The sequence below is a fragment of the Schistocerca americana genome, chromosome 1 (assembly GCF_021461395.2).
Source record: "Schistocerca americana isolate TAMUIC-IGC-003095 chromosome 1, iqSchAmer2.1, whole genome shotgun sequence".
Lineage (NCBI taxonomy): Eukaryota > Metazoa > Arthropoda > Insecta > Orthoptera > Acrididae > Schistocerca > Schistocerca americana.
In genome coordinates this window covers 995,403,344-995,421,318 of record NC_060119.1, presented here as the reverse complement: position 1 = coordinate 995,421,318, position 17,975 = coordinate 995,403,344, and the positions used below count along the sequence as shown (strand labels likewise).

At 37.2% G+C, this 17,975-nt stretch overlaps 1 protein-coding gene across 2 annotated transcripts in view; it reads left to right on the top strand.

The window, feature by feature from the left end:
* The window catches only part of LOC124616026, an 86,271-nt gene extending 79,842 nt beyond the window's left edge, over positions 1-6,429 (top strand). For both annotated transcript variants that reach the window (XM_047144255.1, XM_047144247.1), the window contains one exon: positions 2,668-6,429. In XM_047144255.1, coding sequence (XP_047000211.1) covers positions 2,668-2,848 — 181 coding nt within the window. In that variant the 3' untranslated portion in view covers positions 2,849-6,429. The remainder of the gene's footprint in view (positions 1-2,667) is intronic.
* Positions 6,430-17,975: the final 11,546 nt, after the last annotated feature.

The window sequence follows — 17,975 nt, the reverse complement described above, 5'->3', positions numbered from 1 at the left end:
TTTTTTCCATTGCCCTGATTTCACAAGTGTAGGCCAGAATATGTACATATTAGGTTTGATATTGTTCCTTTGGTTTCTCACTTACAAACGCACTTGTTCTCACGTTAAATTTCATTCAGTATCTGTCCATTCATATAATTACCACTGAGCTACATCCTCCTCATTCCTCCAGATCAGTAGGCCACCTGCGAAGACCATTAACTCTAAATCCTGCCAATTTGTGCATTACCTCATATTGAGGGTGGCGATCCTTCTGGAAAATCTGGAATTCTCAGGGAATTATATTTTACCTGAAAAAACCATGGAATTCTGTATTTTTAACCTTGCATTGAAATTTGACATTATTGAATTTTATAAATCACAAATTTTAACTACTTAATATTTCAAAGTGTGTTAATTATGTGAATAATATTAAATTTTTTGTTTAAAAACTGTGGTTAAACTATCACTTCTGGCTGGTATATTGCTCAGCCAAGAGGGAAGAAAAGCCATTATTGTGGTATGCTTGTCTCCCCCCCCCCCCCCCTCACCATTTATTTATGAGGAGCTTCTTGGCGCTGACGCCATCTTTCTCCTTGCACTGGGAATTCTTAGGGAACTTTTTTTTTGTTGTTGTTGTGGGAATGGACATCTTTGTTTTTAATCCAATCTGTGCCTCTCTTCCAATTTTAACATAAGCTAGCTTTTTTTGAGAGACTTTTATGCACACCTGTGTTCTTCAGGACTTCCCATATTTCTTTGCAACACACTCTATCATACACACCTCAAGATCCAGAAAGGCCATTAGCAGTTCTTGCCCACACTCATATTTCTCCTTCAGCTATCTTACCGCAGATGTACATTCTGTAAAATGTGCTGTTCACCTCCCCATCCTGAAGTCGTGCTGCTGTTCCTTCATTTTTCCTCTCAGCTTCATCCCCCTATTCTCTTCCCTAGAATTTTCTCAAATATTTTTGCATAGTTAAACATTGCTATCACCTCTCTAAAGTTCTGAAATTCCCTGTTGTTAATGTTCTTGAAGAGTGGGACAGTTATTCCTTTCTTCCAGTTTTCAGGGGATGCCTTCTCCTTTTAAATTACCCTCATCATATAATATAGCCACTGCTTCCTTATAATTGAAGCTACTTTTACCTATTCTGCTGACACATCATTCATGCCTGTTTAGTTTCCTCCTATCATACTGCTCATTACTGATGCTGTTACTGCTCAGCTCAAAACCTTTTATTTTTTTCTCTCCTTGGTTCTCATCCACCAATTCATTTGTTGTCTCCTCCTAACTTTCAGTTTTTTGTTGTATTTTGTAATGGCCCATTGTGCAATGATTGCTATGGAAGGGTGTGGGAAAACTGTTCTTTTTACTTGCCAGAATGGCATTCGGCTCTCTCACTTGTATGTTACGGGTTCAATGGCTACAGCAATCCATCGGAGGAGTAAGGTGGCTGCAGCAAAAACAGACGGCTTGCATGTTGACTGTATATGGTATCAACAGGTGTGCGCCCTTGTCTATTAGAGCCGCCATTGATCTGTGAAGTGTGAGTTCTGTGGCCTGGTCAGCCATCAGTCTTGTAGTTCTTTATTCAGGACATGGGAATAGTTGCTAGGCTCAGTGCAGTGTGAGCCTGGAGTGAACTTGCATAATAAAGCATTCATCTGTGACAGTGTCAGATGCTGATGCAACCAACTGGTGTGTACATCTAGCAAGATGGTCGCCTCCCAACCACACAGCAGGGGCCAACCAGTTATTCCATTGTACTTTTTGGTTAAACTATACACATACATCCTTGAATACTCACCAAAATTAGTCCCATTCTTACCATACATTTATTAAGAATCAATTGCACAATAAACTTTTGAACTGATTGCAAATAATTGCAGATTACATGACAACTATCCTTGTTGTCAGTATAGCTAAACACTGTGTTTACAGCGAAACATGGTGTATGACACTCTGTCTATTGATGTAGTTCTATATAAGGAAGGAGGAAAAGACAAAATAATCAGTATAGCAAATGGCTGGAGTGGCTCCTTGTGTTGAATGTGGGAAAATGCAAGATAATGTGTGAGATATAGAGGTAGTAACCTTTAAGAACAACACTACAGGTATGCTACTTGACTCAGTTCTCACTTTAGCAACTATGTATATTATTGGAAAGTGATATGAAATGGAATAAAAACACAAAATCAAAAAGGATGACACAAGGACAATTGATCTATCAAAATAATTCAGGGAAATTAATGCAGCAGCAAAGCCGGAATACAACATTCTGTTTTTAAATATTGCTTGTGTCTAAAATTCTCAGGAGTCTGTTTTTCTTGTAAAATGATACTGAGCTACTGGGGGGGGGGGGGGGGGGGGACGTATTAGGCAGGCTGTAAAGTTATTCTACTACATACATAATTATATCACTGGGGAATCTGTAAAAATGAAAGGTGAAGATTATGGTGCGTACCAATGTCTACAGTGAAAATTTACAGACTCGTTTCAAAAGTGGAACAGGAAAAGCAGAGGCAAATAATACCACACACACTACAGAGTTTTGGGTTGGTGGTGGTGGTGGAGGAGTAGGATGAGGAAAAGGGTGGGGGGAGTGTAAATGAAATATCTTGCTATTACGTGCACAAATACATTAAAAATTTTGCAAATACGGATTAAGTTTCTGTGTGCAGGCGGCATTCCGGGTGCCTGCGACAGGTCAGCGACAATCAGCATTTTGAAGCCCCGAGCACTGGCTTCCCTGCTGGACGTGAACCTTCTGCTGCCATGGGATGCCGTCTTCGGACCATACCGGACACAACTCGCTTGAAGGGATCCTGTGTCCCCCGTTCGCTTCGTCCTGTTACCTTGTGAACCTGATACCAGGGTAATAGGTGGTACTAGATCAATTAAAATTATTTTATGTTTGTGAATTTCATTGTGTGTGTGTGTTTGTGTGTGTGTGTGTGTGTGTGTGTACAACTATAACGTGTAAATATCTGACACACGCTTCACAGTTTAAATTTCTTTCTTCGATGTGAGGCCGCTTTAACATCTGTATTGGACGGAGTACAGTTATCACTGTTACCTTTTAGAGCATATAGTCCTGTCTGTTTTGAGAAATATTGATGTTTCATCATAGCAGCTGGAATAGTGCAATGTGCCAAGTGCTGGGAGAAATAATTTGTTTGCAGCCCAGTGAAGCAATTGCATGGTGTGATATCTGTTTAAAAACATTAGAACAAGTGGTAATTGGAAAATATAAGCACATGATTAACTTAATTGGATATTTTTCCTTGCCAGTGACAGTACATTTCCCTTGTTTTTAATAAAGGGAAGTTAGTAACCATGAGAATATTTCATTAGGAATGAGAATGATTAGCATCTTTGTGTATATAGTTGCTACATACTAATTTATAAGACTGTACATTGTCTTCAGAATCTACAGTCATATAAATGGATTGAATTACGTAATTTTTACAAGCTGATATCACTGGAACAGCTGCCATTGGCATGGAAAAATACTTGACACTAACATATGATCAATTATTTATGGAAAGCAATCATTGTAACCTGTTTAAATGTACTGAAGAAAATTGATTTATACATATTCTGTTTATTGTGTTAATGTAAATCATTGTTTGTGTATGGCACTGCTGATGAAATAGTTTAGTAGTGGAAATCATCAGCAGTACCAAGTACTAGTAGGGTACTGGTAAACCTGTTCCAGTGAATCCTACATATTTATCTCATACATAAATATTTTTGTGTCAACTTGTGCTCACATTTATGAGAAGAAAAGAAATGAGCATAGTAGCTGGTGCATATGAATCATTGTTATTTATGTATATCATATATTTCACTGCACCATATTGTAAATGTTATCTGTTACATTTATCGCATAGTGTTGGATGTTTCCCTTGGGCAAGTGTCAGAATACACCTACGCTTAGAACAATCTTAAATACTTATTTGTATATGTCCACTTAAAAAAAATCATTAGTGTGACCAAAAAATGCATGTGTTGGAGGGAAATGACTTATTTAAGATTGCTCTTAATTTTTCATTGAACTTACTTGGAGCTCATGTTGTAACAGAAAATTCTGCCACATGCTGTTAGACATCTTCATTTTTTCTTTGTTAGAGATCTTGTTTTAGTTGTTGCTGCAACTTGACTGTTACCAGGATGTTTTAAGTGTGGTAGAATTACAGCTAATAGTGTAATTGTATTCTGACAGACGTTTGGGATTTTGTATTCTAATTGTCAGCCATTTGTTTTCTGTAATGTTGTGAGGATAATGTTATAGTTTCTGTCCTGATGTTATAGATTTTTTAAGGCAATTTAAAAATTTGTGCAACCAAGTGGTACCATTCTGTTTTATCCTATATTTTGGATATTCTGCATCTTAACTTCCAAGCTTGCTTTATTGTTCCACCTAAGTGTACCATCAGAGACTTTTTTTTTTTTTTTTTTTTTTTTTGCCCCCCCCCCCCCCCCCTTTTTCTTGCTAGACTTGGTTAAATCCTTACTTCACTCTACTTTGTGACACATTACCAGACATCTGTAGAGAGACATTTGTTTGTTGAAAACTCACTTTTAACAGTCGATGAAAATAGTACAGCAGAGATGTACAGAAAAGTAATAGTTTCATGTTCTTTTGCAATGAAATATTTATCATATTTATTTTTCTGTGTGAAATCTAAGTTCACTCCTCTTTCTTCATAATCTCATTATGTATAAGATTTGGCACTCTGATTTGTTTCCTTGTAGTTTGGTGATCTGTATTACCATTCAGGGTCAGTGTTGAGTAGAAGCTTCAGATTGATATCTGACAGTTCATGAAATTGCACTGTTGTTTAATCTTCTGTATATATGTTAATCCAGTATAATGTAATAATAAGATCTTATGTGATATGTGGCAGTAGATGGATTCTGTAGTGTGTTAGTAAATCATAAACTACAAATGATTGCTTAAGGAAAATCATCCAAGGTGTACATTTGCAGCCACATTTCACAAGTTAATAATTTTTACTTTATGGAAACCATGGAACATAATGTATGTTGAAATTTCCCTCTAGGGGTAACTTATCTCCTGCTTGGTTTCTCTGTCTCTGTAAGCGAGTGAGAGGGAGTGGGGGGACATGCAGGCAGTTAGTATTCACATACGCGTATCTTGAGATTATTTTGTAACGTAATTCAGGATAGTACTATTGGCAAATGTTTCTTAACCTCTGCCACATTGTCTCATGTTTTTGTGTATGTTCCATGGTTTCAGAGAGAGGTAGAGATGGGAGGGGACATGAAAAGTGTCTCCTTTGTTGTTTAGATTGTTGAGGAAAAGGAGGAAGAAACTAGTAGAGTGAGTGAGTGTGTGTGTGTGTGTGTGTGTGTGTGTGTGTGTGTGTGTGTGAGAGAGAGAGAGAGAGAGAGAGAGAGAGAGAGAGAGAGAGAGAGAGAGAGAGAAATGTATTTGGTACACATGAAATTGTATAATGTTAATAATATAAGCCAGGTTATCATGGCATTTAGCAAGCCCACCAAATACATTGTGAGACCTGCCTTGTGGCTAGAGGGCTTGCTGCAATAGTAGAATGAATTTTTGTCCCATCACTGTGATGCATTACTAACTTGCATTTTTTGGTGACATTGTTGGGAATTCAAAGTTTTGATAGGTATCAGATTAACCTGCGTACTAAGAAAACTTTGGTTTTTAACAACCCGTAAGTATTCTTCACCATTTAGCAAATGGTCTATGGTACGTTTGAAATTTACAAATTGTCGGGGTTCTGTAGAAGCAGGCCAGTATTTGAGTGTCATCAGAGCCCACTTTTTTCTTTTCTTTTTTTCATTGAAAGCAGTTTCAAATCAAAAGCAAACAAAAAAGTTTCTTTTTGAAGAATTTTTTTGGGTGTTAGCTTATAATGTAAAATTGTTATATTTAATGAGTCTGAAAATTTTCCTTTCCTAAATTTCTTAAAATGATAAAAACTGTTTTAGGCTACAATTGTGATTGTCTATCAGTAACAAATAAACTGCTGTTGAATTGAAAATTTTCCTACCTGAAATTAAATGGGAAAAATGTTGAAGAAAAGCAATAATCATTTGTTTTTCAAGTGTATGGAAGAAAGTAAATTACCTGTCAGTCAGTTTAAAAGAAAAGTCTGGATTGCTTAACAGGCTTATTGAAATTTTGTCTTATTTTAAAATATATTTCATTTCCTGTATGTTGTTGGGTGTTAGTCAGGGGCCTGTGCATAATAAAAATGGCTTCTTGTTACTTGTGGAAGCCTAATATTGCATCTTACAGGTAATATTCTCTTTGAATTCCACTCCAACTGCAGCCAGGAATGTTATTTTGCTTCGGAATTTCTTTTTGGGTTATGAGAAAATTAACATAATTGTTAAAAATGTATCATTGTGCTACAATGCAGGAAAAATAAATAAATTCTGTTACATTATTGTTCCTTACAATTCAATCCTGTCCCTGTTTAAGAAAGTTGTATGTAATGAACAGTATGATTATGGTAAAATTGACATATCTGAAAGTCCTAGGTAGTTCAGATACTCATATATTTACAAACATGGAATTTTTACAACAGAAGCTAAATCATTATGGTAGTAATGAAAGTGCTTTCCCCAGCATGGTACTAGTTTTACAGCATGATTCCACACAAAAAAATTTTTTAAAAAAAGGTTGTTGGAAAAATTACAAGTGGCATCCATGGCATGATTCTTGGACTGCTTTTATTTTAGATCTCTTAATGACTTTAAAAGAAGGAATGTATTTGCAAATATTGGACCACTACAGGGAGCAAATGAAAATTTGTACTGTACCAGACTGGGACTTTAACAAGGATTTCACACTTCATTTGAGCAGTTCCATAGACAAATTCTTCTGTCCATGCTTGCTTCATGGACAGACTCTTGACTTCAAATGTCCCAGTGTCTGCTTCCCAAAATGCTCACACAATTATGTAATTCTTGCATAGGGAGACACATTTAGTTTCCTCATCATGTTGCCTTGGCTTTGGCATGAAATATATTAGTGGAGTGTCTGTAAATTTCAGTGCGATGTTCCTTCATCCACGTCAAATACAGAAACTGCAGTATGATGTGACTTTAAAAGAAACTAATATTTGCTGATATCAAACATCAGGTTCTGCATGACAAAGTTGTGGTGGAAAGCAAATGAGAATGGGCATTCCACATTATTGCAAGACAAAAGCTAAGAAAGTAGTAGTATGATATGAGGTGTGTTGGAAAAGTAATGAGGTGGACAACATAGTGAACGATGTGGCAACGCTGTGTTGCTCTACTTGTGTAGACCTTCCAGATACTCAGAGTTACATACAGCTACCACATGATTCTTGAAGAATGAAGTCAATGAAGCTGTGTTTTTTGCTGTATGTTTTGAAAACTGAACAGAAGAATTTAGAGAAACATTATACCATATAAAGTTTTGTGTTAAACTTGCGGATCCCGTGCGTGTGACCTTTGACAAGTTGAAGCAGGCCTGTGGGCAACAGTCCTCATGAAAAGCAAATTTTTTGCTGGCACAAATCATTTTTGGAAGGCTGAGAACACATTTAAGCTGAACCTCACTCATGGAGGCCTTCAACTTCAAAAACTGACAAAAATGTGTGTGCGCGCATGCGCCTGCGTGAGCGCTCTTGTAAGATCAGACTGATGTTCAACAAAAAGGTTAGGTCACCTGTTAAACACTTTTACTGTACAGTAAAAATTTGACCAAAGTTTTGGACATGTGAAAGGTCTGTGCCGAAATTGTGCCAAGAAACCTCACTGCTGAGCCACTTGCAACCTGGAAATTTTGACATCAAAAGGGATTCCTGTAGTTCTGCAGTCCACTTATTCAACTGATCTGAGTCCCTTTGTGACTTTGTTTTCTTTTCACAAAATTGAAAAATGTCATTTTGGGACTCTGGAGAACATTCAAAAGAATGTGACAGACATGGCCTGTCGGTGCTGTTGACAAGACTGGGAATAACAACTCTGCTGGTGTTAATCTCCCAAAGGGGACAATATTGTTTGAAAAATTAAAACTTTGGTAGATAAAGTATTAGTCTACTTTTTCTCTCATACCTCATAGGTGTTACCTGATTCTACAGCATATGCACCCATCATTTAATCTCTCAGAATTACTTCCATCTTTACTGAGCAGCTTACATAAATAATTAGTTTGTGATTTGACTGTAATAGAACATGTTGTGACATAAAACTAAAAATAAAGTGTATATTTGAAGGGAAAAAAACAGATGTATAAAAGTTGAAGCTGGTTGTCCAAAAAATGGGTGACATCACTTGTATTGGTGAATAGAGCCACAACAGAAAGTCTTAACTGGAGTGATACGTGTACACAGTCTGAAGTAATCGGTCTTTTAGTGCACGGAAATCATGTTCATGTTTCAGTGTCTACCTTCTGGGATGATAGTGGCTAGAAGGGCACACATTTACTGTAAATCATTTATAATAATAGTGGATGGAAGATCCTTTACAAAGTGTCCCCTTCCTATATTTATTAAAATTTGGAGGGAGTTTATGGATATTTGAAATGTGTCCAACAACTTCAAAATGCCACTTCTGGTTAACATAGCTACATCAGGAAAGTGATGCAAGATAAGAGATTGCAGTAGGTAACAAGAAATAAGTGAATGGAATGTGGTGAAAAGTTAATAATATTGATAAATAGTCTCAACCATGCGCTTAAGAATGATATACAAAAACTCCAAAGCAAAATAATTTATTTTCCCCCTTTTTGTAGTAAACATTGTGCAATATGAATTAAAGCTTTAACACTATTGCATCAAAATAAGTTTATGATCTTGCACATTCTCTTTAGTTATGTCTCATTGTTATGAGATGGTTAAAATTCATTCCAAAATTGCATCTTTTCTGTTGGAATATAAATTGAACTGTTTCTAACATCATCGATTTTTAATGTATTTATGTGTAGTTTGGCTTTGTAGGCAGGTTCCTTGGGAATTTCTAGATTCATGGATTCATCTGATTACTCATATCACCTTGCAGCGCTTTGGTGTCAATCTTACATTGCGCTACCTTTGCTGAGACTAGATTCGTAATACTTCGATGGGTCAAAAGAAATCTTTTGCCTTTGGAACACCTTTTCATTAAGAATTATTACTAAGGAAATTTTTGTAGACTTATGGCCACCGGCTACTGTAATCTGCGGAGAGCAACACAAAATTTATCTTTATCCTGTGAACAATTCAATATGAAGTCTATCACCTCACCAACTGTGTAATATCATTCCTGTTTCCTCCTGAAGATGCCAAAATCCCTATCTTTGGCTTTATTGATAGGACAAGTTCCATAACTGCCATAAACGATGTTCATACCCAGCAGGACTTCTTCGATGCAGTAAACAAAGTTTGGACATCTTTTCTGTCTGCAGTTAGTAATGCAGATATTATTGTTCCAACAATGTGGAAAGGATAGATATCTTCTTGCCACATTGAGCAGGCGTTGAGTCGCAGACAGGCACAATGAAAAATACCACAGGAATATTAAGCTTTCAGACAAAACCCTTTTACAGAAATAGAAAATTCACACAATCACAACTCTTACAAACATGGGCACTGGGAGCCAGCTATCTGTGACTATGTCTGAAATGAGCAGCAATCTGCTGGGCAGGGTGGTGCGGGTAAGGAGGAAGCATAAGGTGGGGAGGGAGAGGAATAGCAGGTAAGTGTTGGTGGAAAGACATGCAGCCTGTGGGAGTGTTGGTGGAAAGACATGCACCCTGTGGGAGTGTATGGGAAAGGACTAGCAGGTGCATCGGTGGGATAGAAGGCATCTGTAGTGCAGGAGTGGTATCAGGGAAGGTATAGGTAGGTGGAGGACAGGTATTATTGAAGGTTGAAGAAAGAGGATTTAAAGGAACAAAGGAAATGTTGTAGGAAGAACCCCCACCTGCACAATTCAGAAAAGCTGGTGTCAGTAGGAAGGAAATAAATGACACAGACTTCGAAGTAGTCATTACAGTGTGTGTAAGCTCTCTAGTCATATTTGTGGTTGTAGTTATTTATATCTCTGTTTTGCTGTTTTGTTTCTTAGTTCTCTTTCATTTGCGAAGAAGGGTGCTTGATACTTTGCTAGTGAATCAGCACCTTTATTATTCGGTGCCCCTGATTGAGCAGATTGAGGAAACCACCTCAGTTAAACACAGGTTTTCAGAAACATAATTATTAACCACAACATATATTTCCATGCTAACATCAAGAGTGAGTTACATCAAGAAGAGTCTGCGACTATGATTGTGACTACATCATCACCATCTAAGAGCACTTCAAAAATGGTTGGCAGCATTCAACAAGCTCCATTCCATCCCAGAATAACACCATGTAACAGTGCAGCAGTCTGAGACCAGTGATGCAGCCAGCGACTTTCAATGCATCCACCACGGAGCTCAACCAACAACCCGATGGGTCTTATTAATGTTAAATTGTGATCAGTGGAGCGATCATAAATTATGAGGTAGTGTTAATTAGTGGATTACCAGTTTCCCATGATTATATTAAGTTTTGGATTAACTACAGTATAAGAGAACATTTGACCATCATTATTACTTATTTAGTTTATTTGTGTAGATCAGTAGTAAAGTATGTCATAAATATGGGTTTTCTAGATGAGCAAATGACAATGGAGTCATCTATGTAGACAATACTGCAACGATTAGCCCAAGTCACCAAAAATGGATCAGGAATTGCTTGAACTGTTGTCACAATATAATGCTTTGAGAAAACACAAGGTCTAAATTTGAAACAGTTCGAGGATATAGAGGAACATTCAGAGAGTGTTGAGGAGAAACTAGACAACAAAACAGAACATTTACATTCACTTAAATCAGAGTATGATAACTTAGTTCAAAGAACTGAATTGTTGGAAAAGGAACTTTTAGAAACAAAAGCTATCTTACAAAGAGTTACAAATAGAGATATAGTTTACTATATCAGTGATAACTAACAGTTCCAAAACTAGACTAAAATGATTAGCGTCTGATAAATGCCACAGGTATTGAGAAGTGTATAACAAGAATAAAGATGTTGCCACTATTATCTACCACTATTAACTACCAGTACGAAGCCTGTCAACAGATACTCATCATCTAATAATTAAAAGACTATGGTGGATAGCACCCACATAATTTCTAATAACAGTAATAATATGTTAAACCTAGATTACGCTGAAACAGAAATAAGAAAGGATGTCAAGGATTTATTAACTGGAGATGAGTTACAATATAATACAAGTGACAACAACTACATTAAATAAGGACTGAATCATAAATTTACACTATCTGATGATGCACACCCAGTTTTATTTTTGCAAAGAATTAAATGAATGCTACTAGATACTTGGACTGATCACAATAAAATTAGATTTGTTGTAAGTCATTTAACCAGAGATGAATCAATGGAGTATGCTGCAATTAGACTATTTTGCAACATATCAAGATTTTGAGTCACTTTTAAATCAAAATATTGCAGCAAAGACACCAAAAAGAAACTAAATCTAAGCTCTATAAAAATAGCTATTGGAGAAGGTACAGAGATTTTATAGAATTTGTATTTGAGTGGCGTCTGTTCTGTTGGACATATCTTACACAACAGACACCACTTGTGGTGATGCAGTTGGTGCATGTATTTATATCAAACAGAGAACATGCAGAGGGAGGGAAGGGATGAGCGGGAATTTGTAACTTTCAGCTGCACAGGAAATTAATGTAATGCAATGGCGAAAGTTGAAAATATGTGCTGAACTGAGACTCAAACCAGGATTTACTGCTTCTCATGAGTGACTGCCTTAACCACTTTGGCTATCTGGACATGGTACCTGACCTGGTGAAATTTCCAGCTTATTACATGCTGCAGTGCGGCATCCCTCATCCATTAACCAGACATTATTGAAATAAGTACATTTCTGTAACAGCATGAAGGCTCCTTGATGTTTATTTCAATGCAGATGCACTACTATCATTTAAATTCTATACGGGAATCAATAATTTGTAAGTAGGGGGTTAATGAATGAGGGATGTTGCACTGCAGTGTGCAATAAGTTGTAAATTTGAGTTACTGAGGTATTGTGTCTGGATGCCCGAAGCAGTTAATGCAACCACTCATGAGAAGCGATGAATGTGGGTTTGAGTGCAGGTCCAGCACAAATATTCAATTTTCACCATTGCGTTACCACACTGCCCTGTAAGGCTGGAAGTCACGGATTCCCACCCACCCCTCCCTTTCTTTCCCCATTCTCTATTTCAAATAAATGTGTGCACTGACTTCATCATCATTTGTGTTGGAATTGTCCAACAGAACATACTCTGTTCAAATATATACAATTCTGTATGAGAATGATGGGTTCTTGATGTTTTTTTCAGTGTGGATGCACTAATATTTTCTGAACTTCTATGAAAATCAAAAATTTGGAAGTAGGGGTTTAATGGACAGAGAACACTGTATTGCAGAGTGCAATTAGTTGGAAATTTGAGTCAGTCAGTCAGAGTCTATGTCTGGATGGCCATAACAGTTAAGGCAACCACTCATGGGAAGTGGTAAATCCAGGTTTGAGTCCTGATCCGCCATAAATTTTCTACTTTCGCCACAGTGCCCCGTGTTGCTGGAAGTCACAAATTCCCATCAGCACTGCCCTTTCTTTCCCCATTCTTGATTTCATACAAACATTATAGACTGCACCTTAATAAAGCCAAGTATCTATAGGTAAACTGATGCATGAGAAATTTTCCTGAAAGTGATTATTAGCCACTTACTTTAGAGACTAAGGGCCAAACTTTTAGGCACAGACCAGGATGAGGTCAATAAATTATTATAATTTCTAGAACAGGTAGACATGACAGAAAGATACTTGGAAAGATAGCTATCCATCAATAACTGCAACATTAATAAGAAACTAAGTACAAATGGTCCTAATTATTCCAGGAGACCATGAGGAACAAGAAATGACATTACCCACACAGGAGTGTGGGGAAGAAATGATCAGGAGCAGCACAGGTGATCACATAGGCATAGAAATGGCACTCAAAACATTCAGTAATAATAATAACACAGTTATGGAAAGAGAAAACTAATAAGCTTCTGAGGAAGGATTTGGTTCCCAGCAGAAGTGGTGGTAAATAAGCCACAGTCAGTAAATTTGCAGTTAATTTTGTACAATAAAGAAGAAAATTTGACAGCAGATTTTTGGAGGAAAATAAATTACCTATCAAATGTACAAACAAATATTAAGAGTAGTAGTGCACATAATACTAGATCCAAACAGTGAGATAAGAGAAATAGATCAAGGATTTTTGGAACAAAATAAAGTGTTACATAGGTTTCCTAGAAATCTTGTAAGTGGAGTCAGGATTGCACAAATTTCTGGAACCAGTGTGAGAAGAATTGCTGATTACATTACTTAAAATGGATACACGTTGGACTATCCATTGTTCCTAGTTATAGGACAAAATATGCCTATGATTAAGGGTATAGGCTGGCTCACTGAACAAAATGTTTTACTACATTTTTAAGCATCTTGCAGCATGATTTCCACATGGATCATAAGGGGAAACAATTCATTTACATTTTAAGCCAGCCGTTATTGAAAAGTTGAATTTAACATTTGCACTAGAAGCCATGCTAATGAATAAGATAAAAAGTCAACCACAGGATTATGATTTACAAATAAGTGAAGACAAAATAGTTGACAGAATCAGTAAATCAGCAAGTCTTAGAATAAAAGAGAAAAAGATATGGTAGCATTAATTACACAGAGACAGTTCCTCATTGTGACCAGGAAGTATTAAAGATTTTCTCTGTACTTTGAAAATTAAATATCGTGACCCTTTCTATGTAAGGACATATCCAATATTAGTAGCAACAAAGAATTTGGTACGAAAGGAAACTGACAGATTAATACAGTTGTATATCACTGAGGCTTCAGACAGCTGTTATAACAATCCATTGGCAGTAGTTCATAAAACTTGACAGATCTACATCTACATGATTACTCTGCAATTCACATTTAAGTGCTTGGCAGAGGGTTCATCGAACCACAATCAGACTATCTCCCTACCATTCCACTCCCGAACAGCGCGCGGGAAAAACGAACACCTAAACCTTTCTGTTTGAGCTCTGATTTCTGTTATTTTATTTTGATGATCATTCCTACCTATCTAGGTTGGGCTCAACAAAATATTTTCGCATTCGGAAGAGAAAGTTGGTGACTGAAATTTCGTAAATAGATCTCGCCGCGACGAAAAATGTCTTTGCTTTAATGACTTCCATCCCAACTCGCACATCGTATCTGCCACACTCTCTCCCCTATTATGTGATAATACAAAACAAGCTGCCCTTTTCTGCACCCTTTCGATGTCCTCCATCAATCCCACCTGGTAAGGATCCCACACCGCGCAGCAATATTCTAACAGAGGACGAACGAGTGTAGTGTAAGCTGTCTCTTTAGTGGACTTGTTGCATCTTCTAAGTGTCCTGCCAATGAAACGGAACCTTTGGCTCGCCTTCCCCACAATATTATCTATGTGGTCTTTCCAACTGAAGTTGTTCGTAATTTTAACACCCAGGTACTTAGTTGAATTGACAGCCTTGAGAATTGTACTATTTATTGAGTAATCGAATTCCAACTGATTTCTTTTGTAACTCATGTGGATCACCTCACTCTTTTCGTTATTTAGCGTCAACTGCCACCTGCCACACCATACAGCAATCTTTTCTAAATCGCTTTGTAACTGATACTGGTCTTCGGATGACCTTACTAGACGGTAAATTACAGCATCATCTACGAACAACCTAAGAGAACTGCTCATATTGTCACCCAGGTCATTTATATATATCAGGAACAGCAGAGGTCCCAGGACGCCTCCCTGGGGAACACCTGATATCACTCCAGTTTTACTCGATGATTTGCCGTCTATTACTACGCTCTGCGACCTTCCTGACAGGAAATCACGAATCCGGTCGCACAACTGAGACAATACCCCATAGGCCCGCAGCTTGATTAGAAGTCGCTTGTGAGGAACGGTGTCAAAAGCTTTCCGGAAATCTAGAAATATGGAATCAACTTGAGATCCCCTGCCGATAGCAGCCATTACTTCGTGTGAATAAAGAGCTAGCTGCGTTGCACAAGAACAATTTTTTCTGAAACCATGCTGATTACGTATCAATAGATCGTTCCCTTCGAGGTGATCATAATGTTTGAATACAGTATATGCTCCAAAACCCTACTGTAAACCGACGTCAATGATATAGGTCTGTAGTTCGATGGATTACTCCTACTGCCCTTCTTAAACACTGGTGCGACCTGCACAATTTTCCAATCTGCAGGCACAGATCTATCGGTGAGCGAGCGGTTGTATATGATTGCTAAGTAGGGAGCTATTGTATCAGCGTAATCTGAAAGGAACCTAATCGTTATACAATCTGGACCTGAAGACTTGCCCGTATCAAGCGATTTGAGTTGCTTCGGAACCCCTAAGGTGTCTACTTCTAAGAAACTCATGCTAGCAGCTGTTCGTGTTTCAAATTCTGGAATATTCCATTCGTCTTCCCTGGTGAAGGAATTTTGGAAAACTGCGTTCAGTAATTCCGCTTTAGCGGCACAGTCGTCTGTAACAATACCATCGGCACTGCGCAGCGAAGGTATTGACTGCGTCTTGCTGCTTGTGTACTTTACATACGACCAGAATTTCTTCGGATTTTCTACCGAATTTCGAGACAATGAGGCATCTTGCATTGAAGTCCGTGCCAAATTTCACGCGTCTGTAAATTTTAGCCAATCTTCAGGATTTCACGTTGGTACTAGATGTGAGAACCATACACAGAATAATATAACCCAAAAGAAACAGACCACTTGTAATTGAGGAGGGGCAAAATGCATTCGTACTATGGACCAAACTACAGGCTATTCGTAGGTACCACTTCATAAAGAATCCATTAAATAAAAAGTATTTTTATTTGAGGATAGATCACACCAATTTCAAGTTTGTAGGAATATTGTAGCTAAAACAGGAATCATACAAGATCCACATTAGTTATATGCCATTAGACAGTATTCTGAATCATTAAATAAGAGATAACTAAAATAATACCTAGGAATGGTAGTATTTTATAGAAAATTTCTACCAGTTTCAGTGTTAAATGCACCACACAAGATGAAACTATTAAAACGAATCATACCAGAGGGTCGTACTAAACACTGCAAAGAGAAGTTTCATGAGTAGTTGATTCACGGAGGAAAAATGACGTACGAAGCATACCCCTGTGCCTGACAATGCTTGAAAATAGACGCCAGTACTCGTGCATCAAATTACTATGAGGTCTGCCTAAAAAACTGTGTGACAACATACATGACACTAAGTTTTCAAAGAACCTAAAAGACTATCTGGTGGAAAAGTAATTTTACAGTGTTGATGAGGACTATTCACATTAAATTTGCAGATATTGCTAATTATAACCAATGATGTTAGAATAGTTAGGAAGTATGTGACGATGAAGGATTTTGTATTTTATCATGTCCGATATTACATGTACGTTCACTGTACATCAAGTAACCCTACAGGATCAAATAAAATTCAGTTCAATTCAAATCAGTTTTTAATTTACCATTCTGGCAAAAGGTGCCTCGGGCCACAGTCTTGGCTGTCAAATATTCAAGGAACATCTAATACAAGAGGTACTAGAACACTGTCTAATAGTGTTTGTTATTACAATGCTAATACTCTGTGGACCTTAAGGATATTTAGATATTTAAGTATCTATTAGCAGCAATGAAACAATAATACACAGTGACCTTAGTACATTAATGTTCCTGTGGAAAAGTAAGCTTTTACACAGTAGACTCATGAGGTGGGCTCCACTTTTACAAGAATTTAAAAATTTAATCAAGTACGTAAAGGGACGACACAACATACTGTCCAATGCGCTGTTGTGGCTACATACAGGCTTACAAGTGAATGAGGACATAAGGAACAGAGGCAACTTTGCAATATACTTTTTTTAAGGTTAATAAACATGGGAAAGATGTTAGAGCACTCTGTCCTTTTTTCCCCCTAAGGTAAGTCTTTACGCTCCCGGGATTGGAATGACTCCTTACCCTCTCCCTTAAAACCCACATCCATTCGTCTTTCCCTCTCTTTCCTTCTTTCCTGATGAAGCAACCTTGGGTTGCGAAAGCTTGAAATTCGTGTGTGTGTTTGTGAGTTTTTTATTGTCTCTATCAACATACCAACGCTTTCGTTTGGTAAGTTACAGCATCTTTGTTTTTAGATATATTTTTCCCACGTGGAATGTTTCCCTCTAATATATAGCACAAAGATAAGATAATGGTTTAAATGTTCGCATAAAAATTTAGAACAAAATCAAATGGAGAATAACATGCACTGAAAACATCTCACAAAGGAAACTTATTTTATATGAAAAATGAACTAAATAAATGGTTACTACATATTCCTAGAGACAAGAAAATTATTAGTGTGGTACATAAACTTAGGTTACACACACTTTGGACTAAAGAAGTATGTGATGCCTGTGGGAAAGTATTATTACTTTAAAAACATGGCTTGGTAAGCAAAGAAGATATCAAGATCCTGCAATATATGCTAGCAAGTAAAACTACAAACCTTAGGAGTATGCACATTACTGTACCCCATAATTCTGGGTGCAATCTGGGAGTTAGTGGTAGTAGACTTGTACACCATCCACCACCTAAAGGTCTGGAAGGTATGGTGCACATCTTCTCAGTTTTAAAATGCTGGTCAGAGTGAAAAAACTATATCCTATAAGAAGAGTCATGACTAATTGTGCAGTATTTCAATTAAGGAATCACTATTTCAGATAAGTTGGGAAGCCTAAGAATTTGTTAAGCGATAATAGAGCCCAGTTTGCTGCCAAACAATTTAAGGAGTTTTTAGCATGGGAGAATGTTAAACACAATTTAATCTCTAGGTACTGTC